At 40.8% G+C, this 22,218-nt stretch overlaps 2 protein-coding genes across 2 annotated transcripts; one reads left to right on the plus strand and one right to left on the minus strand.

Moving 5' to 3' along the window:
* Nucleotides 1-344: 344 nt before the first annotated feature.
* On the minus strand, nucleotides 345-4,147 carry LOC117502843 (tripeptidyl-peptidase 2-like). The gene is made up of 3 exons (XM_034161969.1): nucleotides 3,902-4,147; nucleotides 1,256-1,375; nucleotides 345-993 (listed from the first exon to the last, which is right to left on the minus strand). The coding sequence occupies exons 1-3, from the start codon at nucleotides 4,145-4,147 to the stop codon at nucleotides 904-906; spliced, it is 456 nt and encodes a 151-aa protein (XP_034017860.1). The 3' UTR covers nucleotides 345-903.
* A 278-nt stretch (nucleotides 4,148-4,425) lies between these two features.
* On the plus strand, nucleotides 4,426-14,919 carry LOC117504080 (protein-lysine methyltransferase METTL21C-like). The gene is made up of 3 exons (XM_034163451.1): nucleotides 4,426-4,479; nucleotides 6,581-6,698; nucleotides 14,377-14,919. The coding sequence occupies exons 1-3, from the start codon at nucleotides 4,426-4,428 to the stop codon at nucleotides 14,769-14,771; spliced, it is 567 nt and encodes a 188-aa protein (XP_034019342.1). The 3' UTR covers nucleotides 14,772-14,919.
* The last annotated feature ends 7,299 nt before the right edge of the window (nucleotides 14,920-22,218 follow it).

The following is a 22,218-nucleotide window of genomic DNA, read 5'->3' on the forward strand; positions in this document are numbered from 1 at the left end:
CTTTTAGCCAGACGCACAACCAGCCCTTTGATATTGTGACCAAACAGAGACACGTGTGTGTAGTGTTGGGGGGTGAACTTACTTTTGCCTTCAACAATAAACAACATGAATCACTGCAGGTGGAGCCATGAAAGACTTTGGTTTTTGCCCCCTTAAGATCCACCGGTGCCTGAAACATATATCTACTATCTTAGCTTAACTTAAAGAAATAAAGGAGGAAACACAAGAGCTTCTAACTAAATCGTCCTTTCAATCAAGAGTTCTCACACATCCCATCATCTCCATGTAGCCAGCTCCTTCTCACTGGCAGTTTCTCCTCAAAGGTAAGAGCAGGTGAGGTCACAGCTGTTTGAAGATTTGCGATTTTTTTTTTTTTTTTTTTTAAGGTGTCTGGTATATACACGAGGAAAACAATTATACTGAAACAACATGGAGTTCAGAATGCTGGAGCCCGTTTAGTCTCCCCAAATGTTTAGATGATACTAAATGAAAAGAAAAGACACGAGTTAAAACAAAAATCTCTTCAGTGAGTACAGGATCAGTCCTGGTGGTGAAGTTAACAGTTTGTAGCTTCTCTGTCACATTCAGGACAGCAGAACCACTGAGGGCGTCTGACGTGTCAGAGTGGCGACACTCGCTCACAGAGGACCTGCTGCTTGCCGTGTAGCTCTGTGAGATGAGAGCAATCCTCAACTTGTTTTTTTTAAGGTGGCAAGTGCATCAAACCATTTACAGTCTGGTTCGTTTTTGGTAATCACGTGCACTGCATCAATCAAAATTTGCAGGAGACAGTCGCTTGGTCAGAAACGTAAACCATGTGACCATGAAGGACTCGCAGTCAAAGCGACCGTGTGATGGACTGAGTTTGACCGTGTCTTGTTTGTCCGGTTGCAGTGTCCCCGCCTAGAACGGCGTGTAGTCCGTAGGGTACATCACAGGAAGCCAGTTTTCACTGAAGGTGGCGCTGTGTGTCCATCTGAGGTGCCACATAAGCTGAAGAAGAGGGGGGTGTGGGGGTGGGGCAAACGGTCACTTTGTTTAATTCAAAAGAATTTTGAGTTTTCTATTAAGAGCAAACACCAGTTATTTCTGTTCACCCCAAAAAGTGGGAGGTTTGATCCAAAAAGCACAATATTCTATGACGTCCAAATATAAATATTAAGCAGTATTCAAAACTGTCTTTTTATAATCATCCTTTGATCTCAAACCCAAATGTCTTCAATGTGCAGCAAAAACACAAGAATTGCTCATTTACCTGAATACAGTTTTTCATGTTCTCTTTGGTGGCCTTCTCCTCCATCATCTTTGAGGCGAATTTTAAGGCTCGGCCGTACATCTTGTTGGCCAGAGCGTGTTTGTATGAAAACATCAGCACCTGCGCAGGACACAAGAGACCAGATGAAGAAAAACAAGCATAATTCTAACTGTGTGGGTCCTAGTACTTCCTGTCTTGCTGTATGGTTGTGAGACGTGGACGCTAACCCGTGTTTGAATTCAATGACTGGATATTTTTGGGACTATGTGTCTTCAGAAGATCCTTGGGTGCCACTGGAATAACTTTGCATCAAATGAGTGGTTACTTAGAGAGACTAAGATGAGGAGTATCACTTGCATTGTGAGGGTGTGTCAGCTTCAACATTTTGGCTATGTGGCCTGTTACTCTGTGCATGAGCCAGAGAACAGATGCCTCAGTCTTGAGGACCCCAGTAGGTGGAGAAGGCCAAGGGGATGCCCACGCTGCAGCTGGCTGTAGCAAATAAATGGTTCCTTTAGACATGTGGGAATGGCTGCCTGAGTGGTTGCCGTGTTGAGGTAGTATGATGCCATGATCCCGAGCTAGCCAGATTCTAGCCATTGAAATTTGGCTGCCCCCAGCGTGCATATACATCTCAAAATCAAGATAATTCTTCTGCTGAATGCGGCTTTTTAGTGGAAATGTGACATTATCTGACCATCAGAGCCCCAAATCCACCGGAGACTGACGGATTAAGCGAAATTTACCTAGGGACAAATTACTTACTACTTTACTTCATCAGTCACAGAGTGACTGTGACGACACACACACCAACCTTCTCAGCATCAACAACACCATAGTCTGACTGTGCAACTGCTGCCATGATATTTTTTTTTTTCCCCAAACTGGAGCCGAGCTGACTAATGACTGTAGCCAAACAAACACTGGCATCATGTCACCCACACAGGCACACAGCTTTGTCCCTAATGCAAAAATCTAATAAATGTTGACATTGCAATAAATGCATAAGACAGCATGAAGTCGTACAGTGTGTATTGAAATTGCAATTATTATGACAAAATTGCAATGCGTGGCAGCTGTGTAACAGGGAAGTGCTTCACGCAGAAGGCAGAGCTTCACCTCACAGGTTTACACCCTTTATTCAGAGGACGTCTGTTTTGAAGCCAGACCACAAACGAAGGCAGAGTTTGGAATTGTACTATAAGAATGTTGTTGTTGAAGCCAGACTCTGTTCAGACCGAGTTTCTGCAATCTGCTTTACCTTCTGCTGACCGGCTCACACGGAGTGTTTTCAAACAGGAAGGAAAGAGTGAGTCCTAATTCCTTACTGAACAACAACACGCTTCTACTGGCTCGTTTGCCTTTATAGTGTATATACGTCTACGACACATAGCTTACAACAAGTAACAATTAAAAAAAGAAAATATCTATATAGTTTGTGAACCAGGGCCAAATGATTTATTTTTATTGATTTGGAAAGGTACATACCTGTCTACATATAAGGTCCTACAGTTGACAGTGCATGTCAGCACACAAACCAAGCATGAACTCAAAGGAATTGTCTGTAGACCTCAATACAGGATTGTCTCAAGGCACAAATCTGGGGAAGGGTACAGAAACATTTCTGCTGCTTTGAAGGTCCCAATGAGCAGAGTGCCTCCATCATCCATAATGGAAGAAGTTCAGATCCACCAGGACTTTTCCTAGAGTTGGCCGCCTGTCTAAACTGAGCGATCGGGGGAGAAGGGCCTTAGTCAGGGAGGTAACCAAGAACCCAATGGTCATTCTGTCAGAGCTCCAGCATTCCTCTGTCAAGAGAGGAGAAACTTCCAGAAGGACAACCATCTCTGCAGCAATCCGCCAATCAGGCCTGTAGAGTGGCCAGACAGAAGCCACTCCTTAGTAAAAGGCACATGGCAGCCTGCCTGGAGTTTGCCAAATGGCACCAGAAGGACTCTCAGACCATGAGAAACAAAATTCTGAGGAGACAAAGACTGAACTCGTTTGGCAACGGTTCCCTGAGCACACAGCCAAGATATCAAGGGAGTGGCTTCAGGACAACTCTGTGAATGTCCTTGAGTGGTCCAACCAGAGCCCAGACCTGAATCTGACTGAACATCTCTGAGAGATCTGAAAATGGCTGTGCACCGATGCTCCCATTCAACCTGATGGAGCTTGAGAGGTGCTGCAAAGAGGAATGGGCAAAACTGCCCAAAGATAGGTGCACCAAGCTTGTGGCATCATATTCAAGAAGACTTGAGGCTGTAACTGATGCCAAAGGTGCATCAACAAAGTACTGAGCAAAGGGTGTGAATACTTATGTACACGTGATTTCTTAGTTTATTTTTAATAAATATGCAATTTAAAAAAAAAAAACTTTTTCATGTCATTATGGGGTGTTGTGAGAAGAATTTTCAGGGAAAAATGAATTTACTCCATTTTACAATAAGGCTATCGCGTAACAAAAAGTGGAAATAGGGAAGCGCTGTGAATAATTTCCTGATGCACCTGCACTGCTCACAGCCTGAATAAGTCGTGTTTCAAGTTGAAATCAGACTCTCCATTGGGGAAAAATGAGGCTAACTTTTTCCATGCTCCTGTCACTCTAAAATACAATCACTTTATCTGGTTTCCACATTTACTTACTTTGGAGTCAGTGAGCTCCGCCCACTTCTGCACTTCCCAGAATGTATCATTGAGAGATTTTGCTACATCTTGCAGGGAGTCATCAGAGCTGCTGGCGGCCTGCTCCCCAACCTCCTCTTCTGCTGCTTGTCCTGTGGCAACAGCACCAGCACCATCCTGTGGAGAAGGAACCAGCAGGAGCTGGTCAGCCAGGGCGCACCCTTTCCTACACAGCGCATCCAGCAGAGAGGTCTTTTGCTTTTCCATGTCACTGAAGCACAGTAAGACAAATCCACAATGTGTCAGAAGGATGTCTGTTGGGATGATCGACTATGTATTTTTGTCAGACTTTCATTTTCCATGATAACTTTAAGCAAAATCCTCAAAATGCATTGTGCTAGATCTGTCAAACCTCACAGATTTGTTGATTTATAACAAATACTTTTAGTCATGAGCTGCAAAAATTTACTTTCTGCAATTTATCTACTTTGGTGTTATCAGTAAAGATAGATGAGAAACAATCTACAGTGTGTGACATACATTTGATGGAGGCGGCATCTGGTCGTGGGTCCGTCTTCATGGAGAGGAAGACGGCCAAGGTGGTTTGGTCAATGTGAGAAATGACCGTGTCAGCCATTGACACCACCTCTCTCAGATGTTTGACACGTTCCTAACACAAACACAGCACGAGCAGTCAGGAGTCTTCTGTTTCCTTCTACATTTCATACGCAAGTATTTCTGATATTCAGTCAATTTAACATACATTGAAGAAAAGAAAAAAAAACACAGGGTTATACATGTTGAAATGACAGTTTAATTTGTTGATGTGTATGTGTGTGTGTGTGTGTGTGTGTGTGTGTGGGGAGGGGGACAACAATTGCAACCAAACACTTCTGCTCTCTCACGGTCATTTGATCCTGTGGATTTTGCAAGTTTCCCACCTGCAAAGAACGGAGAGGTGTGTAATTTTTACTGGCGGTAGACTTCAACGGTGAGAGACAGAATAAAAAATGAAAAAATAGTTTTAAAAAAATCACATTGTATGATTTTTAAATAACTAATTTGCATTTTATTACATGAAATAAGTATTTGATACAAGAAAAACAGACCTTAATATTTGGTACAGAAACCTTTGTTCGTGCATAAAATTGGTCGTTACAGACATTGTTCAGAATTGAATGGAGAGGGGGAACATCTAAAGAAGTGCAGAAAATGAGGCTTCTTAGCTCAAATAATCTCAAATTGCAACCAAAACCAGAAAGACGTGAAAGAAAATGGAAAACCGCCTTTGAAACTGATTGAAGAATAGCCAGAATGGCAAAGACTCAGCCAATGATCAGCTCCAGGGTGATCCAGGGTGAAGAAGGTCTAACATTATGTGTGACTATTGTAACAATTAGACAACACCCCTGTGAAGCCAAGCTATGGGCAAGAAACCCCCACAAAGTTATTGTTAAAAAACAAACAAACAAAGAAAACCAACATCATGAACAGATTACAATTTGCCAAAGAACATATCGATTGGCCTAAAGACAAATGGCGCAACATTTTGTAGACTGATGAAAGCAAGATTATTATTTTTGGGTCTAGGGGTTGCACACAGTTTGTCAGACACAGTACACTGACAGTGAAGCGTGATGGAGCAATGGGACTGTTTCTGATACTATGGTGTTGGGGCGATTTATCACATACCAGGGATCATGGATCAGTTTGAATACATCAAAACACTTGAAGAGGTCATGTTACCTTATGTCAAAGAGGAAATGCCTTTGAAATGGATGTTTCAACAAGACGACCCCAAACACACCAGCAAGTGAGCAGCAGCTTGGTTTCAGACCAACAAGATTAACGTTATGGAGTGGCCAGCCCAATCCCAGGACCTTAATCCAATAGAAAACATATGAGGTGGCAACACAAATATTGTTTGAGAGTCAAAATCAATAAATGCAGAGGAACTGTGAAATGTAGTCCAGTCGTACTGGGCTAGAATACAACATGCAACACAGATGTGTTTCTCAGAAACGTGGTTATACAATTAAATATTAATTCATTGACTCACAGGAAAGTAAAATCTTCAAGCATTTTTCATCTTATACAGTAAATGAGTTTTTAAAAAAAAATGCAGAAACTGCAACCTCATATTCCTTTTCTTCACTTTCTGTGAAGTAATTACAAATTTGATACATTTTTCTTCGTTTTGAATTTTAAGCTTTACCTTTTTAAACACACTGCTATTATTTTGAACACAACTGTACATGCATACAAGTACAGTATGTTTCTGATTCATACCGTCCACAGAAAGTGCCTCTTGTGCTGTTATACCTTTTTAATTGTTTAATGACCATAAATCAGCTTTAATTAACAATGTTAAAAATATCACTCTTGCTTTCTTGCAAAAAACAATCCAAATTCCTTGTCTTCATTTCACCTGTAAAAGCAGAATCATGTTGTGTTAAATAGGTTTCGTATTTATGCACTTTTAACATTTTGTGTTTATCTTAAACTGTAGAGATTTGCATTCACTTTGAGATCATTTCAGATATTGCATAATGATTTAATCTCAATCAAAACATAAAGCCAAAAGTTGAGTTTGTTTTTTAAGAGATGTTCAATACTGCAACATTAGTGTGAGAAGCAAACAGCACAATACTCCACTCACAATTAAATAACCCTGTGATTGTGTGTCCTTTGTTTGTGCAGGCATTGTCCCTGTGCTACTTCCTGGACACCAACAGGAAGACTGTGAACCTGCAGGACAAGACGGTGCTGGAGCTGGGAGCAGGAACTGGACTGGTGTCAATTGTAGCCAGTCTTCTGGGTGAGCAACGTGTCACTGCAGATTGTGGGTCTGAGAATATAATATCACAGCGCAGTGATATGAAGGCGTTGTCCTGAATATGCAAAAAAAGAATGGGAAAGGGTGAGGGAGAGTACTGGGATTGGGCAAAAGACTTCAGAATAAAGCTTTCACCATATGCAGTATTTTAACATTCTTTCATGGTGACGATTACATTGGCATCCCAAACATTCTCCAAAACCTCCTCAGGCTCCAGTTCTGCATGACTGCATACACTAAGCAAGGGCCTACAGGAGATATATAGAAAGTCTACACACATTTATGCTTTAACACATTTTAATTTCTTTATGTCGTTCCATCATTTCCAGTGCATCCAGAAAGTATTTGCAGCACTTCACTTTTCCACATTTTGTTATGTTACAGCTTTATTCCAAAATGAATTAAATTCATTTCCCCCTCAAAATTCTACTCACAACACCCCATAATGACAACATAATTTTTTTTTTTAATTTTGTCAAATTTATTACAAATAAAAAACTACATAACTATTCACACCCTTTGTTCAATACTTTGTTGATGCATCTTTGGCAATTACAGCCTCAAGTCTTCTTGAATATGATGCCACAAGCTTGGCACACCTATATTTGGACAGTTTTACCCATTCCTCTCAAGCTCCATCAGATTGGATGGAGAGCGCACAGCCATTTTCAGATCTCTCCAGCAATTTCCTTTGATTTCAAACTGAAAACAAATATCTACATGACATATAAAAAATATCAAAAACAGCAACAACAACAACAACAAAAAAAAGGGTTTCATAAGTAATGGCAGCCTAGAACAAGTAAATCATCACTTCACAACCAGGTTTTGAACTTTATTTACATTCATTCATTTTAATCTACCATACAAACAGTATGGTACATTGTATGGTATATTGGTTTGGCGTTGTCAGTTCTCAAACACTGACTCTGCAAGCTGAAAACTAGTGAAGGAAGCCATCAAGACACCCATGACGAGTTATAGGCTTCTGTGGCTATGACTGGAGAGACTGCGCATGGTGCAACTTGTGCCTGTTGTATCACCAGTCGCAGCATCATGGTGGAAAGGCATAAACAAAGACTTTCATACAAGGCCACAGCTCAAATCGAGGCTTGGGTCTCCCATGTGCCTTCTGCCAAACTGTATCCGAACTTTCAAGTCTTATTCTCTCTCTTAGTCTCAAGTCCACCTCTACTGGTGGTTGGCTCTCACTGCGGTATTGTATCACTTCCTGTTCCGGAGCACAGCGGTGTTTTGCTGTATCTGTTAGCTGTTTAATCTGCGCAGTTAGATGATCTAGTTAACTAGATAACGATTTGTTTCACAGTGTAATCTTCACATGCCTTAACTAAAGCACTCCCTCTGCTGAATCACCTCTAAATTATTTACACATTATTCACTTTGCATGTTTTTAGGAATCCGCTAGCTTAGCGCAGCTACTAGCTCTTAGCCGGTTTAGCATGGCGGCTTCTCCTGTCTCTCCTGCACTTTTCTGCTCTGGGTGTGAAATGTTTAGTTATTCCTCGGCCTCCTTTAGCAGTAATGGTACTTGTAATAAGTGTAGCTTATTCGTAGCTTTGGAGGCCAGGCTGGGCGAATTGGAGACTCGGCTCCGCACCGTGGAAAATCCTACAGCTAGCCAGGCCCCTGTAGTCGGTGCGGACCAAGGTAGCTTAGCCGCCGTTAGTTCCCTCCCGGCAGATCCCGAGCAGCCGGGAAAGCAGGCCGACTGGGTGACTGTGAGGAGGAAGCGTAGTCCTAAACAGAAGCCCCGTGTACACCGCCGAACAGTTCACATCTCTAACCGTTTTTCCCCACTCTGCGACACACCCGCTGAGGATCAAACTCTGGTTATTGGCGACTCTGTTTTGAGAAATGTGAAGTTAGCGACACCAGCAACCATAGTCAATTGTCTTCCGGGGGCCAGAGCAGGCAACATTGAAGGAAATTTGAAACTGCTGGCTAAGGCTAAGCGTAAATTTGGTAAGATTGTAATTCACGTCGGCAGTAATGACACCCAGTTACGCCAATCGGAGGTCACTAAAATTAACATGAATCGGTGTGTAACTTTGCAAAACAATGGCGAACTCTGTAGTTTTCTCTGGGCCCCTCCCCAATCGGACTGGGAGTGACATGTTAGCCGCATGTTCTCCTTGAATTGCTGGCTGTCTGAGTGGTGTCCAAAAATGAGTGGGGCTTCATAGATAATTGGCAAGGCTTCTTGGGGAAAACCTGGTCTTGTTAGGAGAGACGGCATCCATCCCACTTGGATGGGAGCAGCTCTCATTTCTAGAAATCTGGCCAATTTCTTAAATCCTCCAAACCGTGACTAGCCAGGGTTGGGACCAGGAAGCAGAGTTGTAGTCTTACACACCTCTCTGCAGCTTCTCTCCCCCTGCCATCCCCTCATTACCCCATCCCCGTAGAGACGGTGCCTGCTCCCAGACCACCAACAACCAGTAAAAATCTATTTAAGCATAAAAATTCAAAAGAAAAAATAATATAGCACCCTTCAACTGCACCACAGACTAAAACAGTTAATGTGGTCTATTAAACATTAGGTCTCTCTCTTCTAAGTCCCTGTTGGTAAATGATATAATAATGATCAACATATTGATTTATTCTGCCTAACAGAAACCTGGTTACAGCAGGATGAATATGTTAGTTTAATGAGTCAACACCCCGAGTCACACTAACTGCCAGAATGCTCATAGCACGGGCCGAGGCGGAGGATTAGCAGCAATCTTCCACTCCAGCTTATAATTAATCAAAAACCCAGACAGAGCTTTAATTCATGTGAAGCTTGTCTCTTAGTTTTGTCCATCCAAATTAGAAGTCCAGTTTATTGTTGTTATCTATCGTCCTCCTGGTCGTTACTGTGAGTTTCTCTGTGAATTTTCGGACCTTTTGTCTGACTTAGTGCTTAGCTCAGATAAGATAATTATAGTGGGCGATTTTAACATCCACACAGATGCTGAGAATGACAGCCTCAACACTGCATTTAATCTATTGTTAGCTCGATTGGCTTTGCTCAAATGTAAATGAGTCCACCCACCACTTTAATCATACCTTAGATCTTGTTCTGACTTCTGGTATGGAAATTGAAGACTTAACAGTATTCCCTAAAAACCTCCTTCTGTCTGATCATTTCTTAATAACATTTACATTTACTCTGATGGACTACCCAATAGTGGGAAATAAGTTTCATTACAGTAGAAATCTTTCAGAAAGCACTGTAACTATGTTTAAGGATATGATTCCTTCTTTATGTTCTCCAATGCCATATACCAACACAGGGCAGAGTAGCTACCTAAACTCTGTGAGTGAGATAGATTATCTCGTCAATAGTTTTATATCCTCATTGAGGACAACTTTGGATGCTGTAGCTCCTCTGAAAAAGAGAGCCTTAAATCAGAAGTGCCTGACTCCGTGGTATAACTCACAAACTCGCAGCTTAAAGCAGATAACCCGTACGTTGGAGAGGAAATGGCGTCTCACTAATTTAGAAGATCTTCACTTAGCCTGGAAAAAGAGTCTGTTGCTCTATAAAAAAGCCCTCCGTAAAGCTAGGACATCTTACTACTCATCACTAATTGAAGAAAATAAGAACAACCCCAGGTTTCTTTTCAGCACTGTAGCCAGGCTGACAAAGAGCCAGAGCTCTGTTGAGCCGAGTATTCCTTTAACTTTAACTAGTAATGACTTCATGACTTTCTTTGCTAATAAAATTTTAACTATTAGAGAAAAATTACTCATAACCATCCCAAAGACAGATCGTTCTCTTTGGCTGCTTTCAGTGATGCCAGTATTTGGTTAGACTCTTTCTCTCCGATTGTTCTGTCTGAGATATTTTCATTAGTTACTTCCTCCAAACCATCAACATGTCTATTAGACCCCATTCCTACCAGGCTGCTCAAGGAAGCCCTACCAGTATTAATGCTTCAATCTTAATTATGATCAATCTGTCTTTATTAGTTGGCTAGTACCACAGCTTTTTAAGGTGGCAGTAATTAAACCATTACTTAAAAAGCCATCACTTGACCAGCTATCTTAGCTAATTATAGGCCAATCTCCAACCTTCCTTTTCTCTCAAAAATTCTTGAAAGGGTAGTTGTAAAACAGCTAACTGATCATCTGCAGAGGAATGTCTATTTGAAGAGTTTCAGTCAGGGTTTAGAATTCATCATAGTACAGAAACAGCATTAGTGAAGGTTACAAATGATCTTCTTATGGCCTCAGACAGTGGACACTCATCTCTGTGCTTGTTCTGTTAGGACCTCAGTGCTGCTTTTGATACTGTTGACCATAAAATTTTATTACAGAGATTAGAGCATGCCATAGGTATTAAAGGCACTGCACTGCGGTGGTTTGAATCAATTTATCTAATAGATTACAATTTGTTCATGTAAATGGGGAATCTTCTTCACAGACTAAGGTTAATTATGGAGAGTTCCACAAGGTTCTGTGCTAGGACCAATTTTATTCACTTTATACATGCTTCCCTTAGGCAGTATTATTAGACAGCATTGCTAAATTTTCATTGTTACGCAGATGATACTCAGCTTTATCTATCCAGAACCCAGGGGACACACACCAATTAGCTAAACTGCAGGATTGTCTTACAGACATTAAAGACATGGATGACCTCTAATTTCCTGCTTTTAAACTCAGATAAAACTGAAGTTATTGTACTTGGCACCACAAATCTTACAAACATGGTGTCTAACCAGATCCTTACTCTGGATGGCATTACCCTGACCTCTAGTAATACTGTGAGAAATCTTGGAGTCATTTTTGATCAGTATATGTCATTCAATGTGCATATTAAACAAATATGTAGGGACTGCTCTTTTTTGCATTTGCGCAATATCTCTAAAATTAGAAAGGTCTTGTCTCAGAGTGATGCTGAAAAACTAATTCATGCATTATTCCTCTAAGCTGGACTATTGTAATTCATTATTATCAGGTGTCCTAAAAGTTCCCCTGAAAAGCCTTCAGTTAATTCAAAATGCTGCAGCTAGAGTACTGACAGGGGACTAGAAGGAGAGAGCATATCTCACCCATATTGGCCTCTCTTCATTGGCTTCCTGTTAATTCTAGAATCGAATTTAAAATCTTCTTCTTACTTATAAGGTTTTGAATAATCAGGTCCCATCTTATCTTAGGGACCCTCATAGTACCATATCACCCCAATAGAGCGCTTCGCTCTCAGACTGCAGGCTTACTTGTAGTTCCTAGGGTTTGTAAGAGTAGAAGGGAGGCAGAGCCTTCAGCTTTCAGGCTCCTCTCCTTCTGGAAAACCAGCTCCCAATTTGGATCAGGGAGACAAGACACCCTTCTACTTTTAAGATTAGGCTTAAACTTTCCTTTTGCTAAAGCTTATAGTTAGGGCTGGATAGGTGACCCTGAACCATCCCTTAGTTATGCTGCTATAGAGTTAGACTGCTGGGGGGGTTCCCATGATGCACTGAGTGTTTCTTTCTCTTTTTGCTCTGTATGCACCACTCTGCATTTAATTCATTAGTGATTGATCTCTGCTCCCCTCCACAGCATGTCTTTTCCTGGTTCTCTCCCTCAGCCCCAACCAGTCCCAGCAGAAGACTGCCCCTCCCTGAGCCTAGTTCTGCTGGAGGTTTCTTCCTGTTTAAAGGAGTTTTTTCCTTCCCACTGTGGCCAAGTGCTTGCTCACAGGGGGTCGTTTGACCGTTGGGGTTTTTCTGTAATTATTGTATGGCTTTGCCTTGCAATATGAAGCGCCTTGGGGTAACTGTTTGTTGTGATTTGGCACTATATAAATGAAATTGATTTGATTTGATTTATTTTTTTCTCTGCTCCACTCCACCCGTGATGATGCAAAATACAAAACTTGCACTCCCAGTTTCTCCAAAGCCAGAGAAGAGTATAATTCAGAGTTGTCAGGAGCAGGGGGTACTGAAAAGGGGAGAATAAGGAGACGGGTTCTCGGGGCCAGTGATGACAGGGGCCTAGAGAGGCCAATAATACAAATAATACTGCCAAAATAATATGGGGGGTGGGCTCCTAAGATTTTTCATGGGGCTCAAAATCTCTGGTGGAGCGGTCAGCGGGTGTCCTGGTGGCTTCCCTCACTCTTCTTTTTGCTCTAAATTCTTAGATGAATTTGGTGCGTTCATCTCTAACTTGTCAACTAGTGCAGATAACATTCTGATCATTGGTGACTTTAACATTCATAATAAATAAGCCTTCTGATCCAATCTGCACAAATCATTTATGGAAATTGTGGGATGCATTAGGATTTCAGCAATGCATTCAGGACTCGATGCACATTAGTGGAAATACCCTGGATTTGGTTCTCGCACGGGTATTGCTGTCAAAAATATTGACATCATGCCTCTTACATCGGTGGTCTCTGATCAGTCACTTTTTAGGTTTACAGTTTCACTGCCGTGTTTAGTGGAACAACAGCAAACAATCTTATTTATCACTACGGCGACGCATCAACTCAACTAAGACTGAACTTGAAGCTCCACTGCCTGCTTCACATCTGGCAAATACCCATCAGTAGACAGTCTTGGGATAGTTTACGCTCAGTGCTCAAAACTACACTCGACATGATTGCACCACCCTTTGTTAAAATCACACCCACCCAAAACACAGTCACCTTGGTTCAACGATTACCTGCGTGACCTCAAGCATAAGGCTAAAGGTCTAGAACAGAAATGGCGTAGTTCAAAATTAGAAGTATTCCACTTGCATGGCGTGATGCTATCTTAGACTATAAGCATGCATACTGGCTACAAAGCGGACCTATTACTCTGATTTGATCAACAAAACAAGCATAACTCTAGTTCTGTTTAACACGGTGGCAACACTTATACATGGACAACCCACCTGTAGTTCGCCCTCCTTTTACAGCACAAGATTACCTGGATTACTTTGACAAGAAAATTGAAGATATTAGTTTGAGCATATCCCAGCATGCCTTAACCCAGCCACTACACCCTACTATTAAGGTGGGCACCATTACTGAGGTATTACCTAGATTTACAGAATTTGGTAGTATCTCACTAGGCGTGCTGACAAAACTTGTAACATCTACAAAAAGCACACCTGCTTATTTGATCCTATACCAACAAAACTGTTTAAGGATCTGTGGCCAACAATGGGCCGACTGTGCTGGAGATTAATCTCTCATTAACTTTTGGATCTGTTTCTAAATGTTTCAAATCTGCAGTGATTAAACCATTACTTAAGAAATCTAATCTTGACCCTAGTGTATTGAAAAACCTATCGACCAAAATCCAAATCTATCATTTTGCTCTTAAAATTCTGGAAAAAGTGGTTTCACGGCAGCTCATGGACTACCTTACCAAGAATAATCTGAGCATTGCAGTCTGCTTTTAGAAAATATCACTCCACAGACAGCTCTCACTAAAGTGGTGAATGATCTTCTGCTTTGCAATGGATTCTCTTTTCACACACCCACCAGTGTCCATTTCAATTTATTGAAGTATTAGTTTCAACTACCAGATACTAGAGAATCTCTTCTGCATAGGTGTGCTCAAGGAGGTTCACATAAAACTGTGTCAATGATTCAATAAAACATTCGCCACCTGCATGATTGTATACAGTTTGTCGGTTACCGGTGATGATGTCATAGGTCACGTGTCTGCCTCCTCAGGAGCTTCAGTTACAGCTACAGACTTACCGGAGTTGCTCGGTAACCTGAGGGCCAACGTGATGAGGAACACCAGGGGCCGCTGCAGGTACACACCCCAAGTGGAAGAGCTGACCTGGAGCTACGACCTGGAGTATTCCCACCCCACCTCCACTCATCATTACGACTATGTGCTGGCCACGGATGTGGTCTACCACCACAACTATCTGGATGAGCTTCTGGCCACAATGAAACACTTCTGCCAACCAGGAACCACCGTGATCTGGGCCAATAAGTACAGACTCGATGATGACCTGACTTTCATGGAAAACTTTAAAAAGGCTTTTCACGCCATCCTGGTTGCCGAAGATGGAGACATTAAGATTTTCATGGGAAGTCACAGAGAGACCGATGTGTGACTTAGAGCCAGTACTGCAGGGTGTTCACACATCTGGAGGGACAAAACACCATCATCTTCACCTCCAAATTCCTTTAATCCCATGTGATTTAGATGTAAAGCCTTTTTTTTTTCCTGAAAAGGTCACATATGTGCACCATTTCATTTTTAACATAGATCCAACACAAAGGATAGCACTGCTGTATTTTGTTTAATTTTTTGAAAATCATTTTGTATTTTCAGCATGGTTTTTTTATACTCATGTGCAGCTGTACTTGGTGGTATTGTTTTCAGTCATGCGTGTCTCTACATCAATGTGTGAACACAGTAACTTGAGTCTGAATCTGATTTGGACCAAATTTGGTGAAATCATTGACAGTCAGCCAAGGACACAGAGATTTGACCCCCCCCCCCCCCCCCCCAAAAAAAACTGTTACAAGTCAGGCCACACAATAAGGTCCAATTCTGGGCCCGTTTAAAAAACTAATCAAGAATTTTTTTAAGTTTTGTTGAGTTTGTGTTGACAATTTTGTATTTTGTGCATGAGTTGTATTTTCTTTATATAATGCACTTTTTAAAGTACTTTTATCTTTAGTTTGTGCAAGAGCCAGAGTGTTCTTTGGCTTCCTGTAGTAACATCTACAGTTGTATGCAAAGGTTTGGGCACCCCTGATAATTTTCATGATTTTCCTTTATAAATCACTGGTTGTTTGGATCAGAAATTTCAGTTAAATATATCGTATAGCAGACGAACACACTGATATTTGAGAAGTGAAATTAAGTTTTTAGTATTGACAGAAAGTGTACAATAATTATTTAAGCAAAATTGGGCAGGTGCATAAATTTGGGCACCCTTGTCATTTTATTGATTTGAATATATTTAGCAGTAATTATTGGAACACAAAATTGGTTTGGTAAGCTCACTGACCTTTGACCTCCTTACACAGGTGAATCCAACATGAGAAAGGGTATTTAAGGTGGCCATTTACAAATGTTGAGTCACTTCTAATGAGTGGCACCATGGGAGCCTCTAAACAACTCTCAAATGACCTGATAAAGATTGTTCAACATCATGGTTTAGGGGAAGGATACAAAAGCTATCTCAGAGATTTCAGCTGTCAGTTTCCACTGCGAGGAACACAGTGAGGAAATGGAAGACTGCAGGCACAGTACCAGTGGTGGGGACAGTTCCGCTAATCCCCTAATTATTGAAGATGTTTTCATTATCGGATTAGCTTTTCAGATAACTTTGAAAATCATCATCGGACCAATTATCGTCCGATAAGTTTTGGTCTGATAATTTTTAGACCACAACATTTTTACAGTTTTTTGTAGTAGAGGTGCAGTTCTATCCTTTACAAACAGAGAAAAGCTGGTTCAAGAATAAACTGCTCTGTCCTCTGCAGGCAAAGGAGAACTGGTCATAGAAAGACAAAAACTCATTTCTTTGACTCCATACTAATACGTTGGCAATAGCACCCAAGTCATCCAGAGGCATAGAGTTTTAACTTGTGGTTAGGATGTTAGGATTTTAACCCAACTAATTTCGGACAAGTTATTAAATTAACATCACGCCTGAAGTTTTATAAAGTGAAAATATCAGATATATGTTTTAGTTTTTAAGTAATGCGCTAATTTGAAGGTTTAGTGTGGACATGGTGTGTGCGCAGGCATTATGGGTAAAAGGTCATGACAGGAGAAATGCATTTGAGCCTCTCTGATCAGGCTCCACACGGACAACAGCATTAAACTCTTAGTATATTGTGCCTAAAACTCTCGTGAATATATTCTCTTGGTTTTACAGATGTTGTTATTGTGTTTATTTTATGTAAAAATGCCAGAAAAAGTCCAGGTTGCTTTTCCAAAAGCCGAAATTGTGATTCATGCCGTGTGATATAACTGGCATCAAAATGCATAGAACACTGCCATCAACTGGCGTCCGGTTATATCACAGTGTTGTCGACCGCAGTACTTTAAAATTATCTATAGGTTTCCAAAACCTGAGAGACCCACACGTGGAGATATATATATATATAAAAAAATCATAGATCTGACAGGTTTAGTTGTACCGTGTGTGGTGTCAGCCACACGGTAAAACAACACACACAGATTTCACACGCGGGACATTCCCAGGTCAGACACCTCGCTTTCTGATTGGCTGCATATGTCACATTTAGCTCCTCACGTCCTTTTGAGCAGATCAGATCGCTCTTACAAACCACACATGGCAGGAATATCTGATAAGATTATATTTAGCGTCATCGCGATTGTTGGGGCATCCTTAAGCTTGTCGGAAGGGGAAGATCGGGTCCGATATTGGCCAATTATATTGCCATGTGAACCAGGCTTGATGTTATGGCGCCTCACGGAGCGACTGATTGATGTGTTATGATACCGCACCGAACATGTTTTCACGATTATTTGATTTCTTTGTGAGACTGACATCATTATTCGCCACACCAATTCCAACCACACACAAGAAAGTTTTTGACAGTTCTTGTTATTGAAACAAACCTTGTCTCCCTAACTGGATAGAGTTGTGATGTCATCACGCGTGCGCATAGGTGCTGTCTAGCGGGATCTTGAAAATTTCTTTTTTATACAAATGAAAAAATGACATATTTTACAAAAGCACATTTATTTGTAAACACCAACATGTTACATTGATTCACTTGTGTTGGTTTTTACATAGAATGAATGAATCAACCAATCAGTATGAGTGGAGGCTTAGTTACCCATAACACTATGTAACAAATTTTTATTTTTGTTTTGTTCCTGGGTACACAGTGTGTTTTCCTAACCTGTTATGCCTTAAATAAATAGAAAATAGCTGTTATTCCACAGAAACTTTGCTTCTGTGATCAGGACAATATTTTGAAATTTGTGTGTTTCAAGAATATCTCGATTTGCCTTCACTACTACTGAGTAGTCTTCTAGACTATTCTTTAACTGCTAGAACTGTCCAGAATTTTCTAGAAGTTTCCAGAATTATCTAGAAATTTCAAGAAACTTTTAGAACTTTCTAGAATGTTAAAAAAATAAAATAAAATCAAAGTTTGTGCTGAATGTAGCCATTTTTCCATAGACTTTAGACATAAGCAGTTGAAATATAACACTTAGAAGCCAGGAACAAAAATTGTGTTACATAGTGTAATCCCCTTTGGGCAGCTGTGTGTTAATGTTCAAATCTTCAGAATTATTGCATTACTTTAAAATTAACAGATGTGTTATATACAGTGAGAAAAATAAGTATTTGAACACCCTGCGGTTTTGCAAGTTCTCCCACTTAGAAATCATGGAGGGATCTGAAATTTTCATCTTTGGTGCATGTCCACTGTGACAGACATAATCTAAAAAAAAAATTGGAAATCACAATGCACAATTTTTTAATAATTTATTTGTATGTTACTGCTGCAAATAAGTATTTGAACACCTACCAACCAGCAAGAATTCTGGCTCTCACAGACCTGTTAAATTTTATTTAAGAAGCCCTCTTATTCTGCACTCTTTACCTGTATTAATTGCACCTGTTTAAAAGACACCTATTCACACACAATTAATCACACTCCAACCTGTCCACCATAGCCAAGACCAAAGAGCTGTCTAAGGACACCAGGGACAAAACTGTAGACCTGCACAAGGCTGGGATGGACTACAGGACAACAGGCAAACAGCTTGGTAGAAGACAACAACTGTTATGATTATTTATTAGAAAGTGGAAGAAACACAAGATGACTGTCAATCTCCCTCAGTCTGGGATTCCATGCAAGATCTCACTTTGTGGGGTAAGGATGATTCTGAGAAAGCTCAGAACTACACAGGAGGACCTGGTCAATGACCTGAAGAGAGCTGGGACCACAGTCACAAAGATTAGATTAGTAACACATGATGCTGTCATGGTTTAAAATCCTGCAGGGCAGCAAGGTCCCCTGCTCAAGCCAGCACATGCCCAGGTCCTTTTGAAGTTCACCAGTGACCATCTGGATGACCTGAACTCAATAGAAGATCTTTGGAGGGAGCTGAAACTCCAAACCTGAATGCTCTAGAGAAGATCTGTATGGAGGAGTGGACCAAAATCCCTGCTGCAGTGTGCAAACCTGGTGAATAACTACAGGAAACGTTTGACCTCTGTAATTGCAAACAAAGGCTACTGTACCAAATATTAACATTGATTTTCACAGGTGTTCAAATACTTATTTGCAGCAGTAACATACAAATAAATTATTAAAAATCATACATTGTGATTTCCGGATTTTTTTTTTTTTTTAGATTATGTCTCTCACAGTGGACATGCACCTAAGACGAAAATTTCAGACCCCTCCATGATTTCTAAGTGGGAGAACTTGCAAAATCATAGGGTGTTCAAATACTTTTTTTCCTCACTGTATCACTTTGTACATTTTAAGAGGTTACATTAATGTAGCTATTCTATCCGGAATAATTTTATTTTTAAAGCAAAACCATAATTCAAACCTGCTTTCCATTTCAAGACCTCTGCCTCATTGCGGAACCACTGTATCTTGTCACGGTAAATGACGCTTTTCTACAGCAGGGGCAGAGTGTACAAAGACAAGCAAATGGCTTGTTGGCTGTGCTTGTGTTTGTGATTGCCATTGGTTCTATAAGAAGCTTTGGCTGTGTTTAAACTTAAAATCAGCTTCTTAGTAGCTGAAAGCGTATGGGAGGCAAAATTTAAAGTTATCAGTTATCAGTAGCTTCCAATAAGTTTTTAGACAGTTTATCGGTTTAGCATTAAGAGAAGTTTTCAGTTAGCTGATTACCAGTTACTGAAGCTAACTTTTTGGTTAGCTGTGCTCAACACTGCACAGTACTAGTTAAGGCCCGAAGTGGCAGGTCAAGAAAAATATCAGATAAACTGAAGCGAAGGATGGTGAGAACAGTCATAGTCAACCCACAGACCTGTTCCAAAGACCTACAACATGGTTTTGCTGCAGATAGTGTCTCTGTGCATCGTTCAACTATACACCGCACTTTGCACAAGGAATAAATAAATGGTAAATGGACTGCATTTATATAGCGCTTTTCCATCTGCATCAGACGCTCAAAGCGCTTTACAATTATGCCTCACATTCACCCCAATGTCAGGGTGCTGCCATACAAGGCGCTCACTACACACCGGGAGCAATAGAGGATTAAAGGCCTTGCCCAAGGGCCCTTAGTGATTTTCCAGTCAGGTGGGGATTTGAACCCATGATCTTCGGGACTCAAGCCCAACACCTTAACCACTAGACCATGCAGAGGAAGCCTTTTCTGCGTACACACCACAAACAGAGTTGCTTGAGGTATGCTAAAGCACATTTGGGCAAGCTAGCTTCCTTTTGGAATAAGGTGCTGGACAGATGAAACTAAAATCGAGTTATTTGGACATATTATTTGGACATTTGGGTGGTATGCATGACAGAAAAAGAACACAGCATTACAAGTAAAACACTTGCTACCTACAGTAAAATTGGGAGGTGGTTCCATCATGCTGTGGGGCTGTGTGGCCAGTGCAGGTACTGGGAATCTTGTTAAAGTTGAGGGTCAAATGGATTCCAGTCAATATCAGCAGATTGTTGAGAGCAACGTTCAAGAATCAGTGACAAAGTTGAAGTTATGCCGGGGCTGGATCTTTCAACAAGACAATGACCCTAAATACTGCTCAAAATCTACTAAGGCATTCATGCAGAGGAACTAGTACAATGTTCTGGAATGGCCATCTCAGTCCCCAGACCTGAATATTATTAAAAATCTGTGGTGTGATTTTAAGTGGGATGTGCATGCTCCGAAACCAACAAACCTGTAATGCTTTGTTAAAAGAATGGTCCAAAATACCTCCACCCAGAATCTCATTGGAATTTTTGATCAGGATATGTCATTCAAAGCGCATATTAAACAAATATGTAGGACTGCTTTTTTGCATTTACGCAATATCTCTAAAATTAGAAAGGTCTTGTCTCAGAGTGATGCTGAAAAACTAATTCATGCATTTATTTCCTCTAGGCTGGACTATTGTAATTCATTATTATCAGGTTGTCCTGAAAGTTCCCTAAAAAGCCTTCAGTTAATTAAAAATGCTGCAGCTAGAGTACTAACGGGGACTAGAAGGAGAGAGCATATCTCACCCATATTGGCCTCTCTTCATTGGCTTCCTGTTAATTCTAGAATAGAATTTAAAATTCTCCTTCTTACTTATAAGGTTTTGAATAATCAGGTCCCATCTTATCTTAGGGACCTCGTAGTATCATATCACCCCAATAGAGCGCTTCGCTCTCAGACTGCAGGCTTACTTGTAGTTCCTAGGGTTTGTAAGAGTAGAATGGGAGGCAGAGCCTTCAGCTTTCAGGCTCCTCTCCTGTGGAACCAGCTCCCAATTCAGATCAGGGAGACAGACACCCTCTCTACTTTTAAGATTAGGCTTAAAACTTTCCTTTTTGCTAAAGCTTATAGTTAGGGCTGGATCAGGTGACCCTGAACCATCCCTTAGTTATGCTGCTATAGACGTAGACTGCTGGGGGGTTCCCATGATGCACTGTTTCTTTCTCTTTTTGCTCTGTATGCACCACTCTGCATTTAATCATTAGTGATCGATCTCTGCTCCCCTCCACAGCATGTCTTTTTCCTGGTTCTCTCCCTCAGCCCCAACCAGTCCCAGCAGAAGACTGCCCCTCCCTGAGTCTGGTTCTACTGGAGGTTTCTTCCCGTTAAAAGGGAGTTTTCCCACTGTAGCCAAGTGCTTGCTCACAGGGGGTCGTTTTGACCGTTGGGGTTTTACATAATTATTGTATGGCCTTGCCTTACAATATAAAGCACCTTGGGGCAACTGTTTGTTCTGATTTGGCGCTATATAAAAAAAAAAATTGAAAAAATTGAATTGAATTGAATCTATAGGAAGCGTTTAGAGGCTGTTAGTTCTGCAAAAAGAGGATCTACTAAATATTGATGTATTTTTTTCTGTTTGGGTGCCCAAATTTATGCACCTGCCTAATTTTGTTCAAAGAATTATTGCACACTTTCTGTAAATCCTATAAACATCATTTCACTTCTCAAATATCACTGTTTGTCTGCGATATGATATACTTAACTGAAATTGCTGATCCAAACAACCAATGATTTATAAAGGAAAATCATGGAAATCAGGGGTGCCCAAACATTTACATACCACTGTATATCTTAATAGCCAAGAGGCCTCTGTGTACGTGTATGCCTGCGTATATGTGTGTGTACAATTTTGATCAAGAAGAAACCAGGGAGAGCTGACATTTACCGTTTAGTGTGCTTATGTATTTTGGTTTACGGATGAACACTGCAAAAACTGAAAGTTGATAGGACTAATATTTTTGGAGAAATTAGTGATATTAACTAACCAGTGAAGAAAGGATGTTGTGCTGCAATGCACCATGGGAGTTTGGGGTTTTAAATGTTATTGTGGTTCATGCTAGTTGAACAGTGTTGTTAGTGTTATTGAG

The sequence above is a fragment of the Thalassophryne amazonica genome, chromosome 2 (assembly GCF_902500255.1).
Source record: "Thalassophryne amazonica chromosome 2, fThaAma1.1, whole genome shotgun sequence".
In the NCBI taxonomy this organism is placed as follows: Eukaryota; Metazoa; Chordata; class Actinopteri; order Batrachoidiformes; family Batrachoididae; genus Thalassophryne; species Thalassophryne amazonica.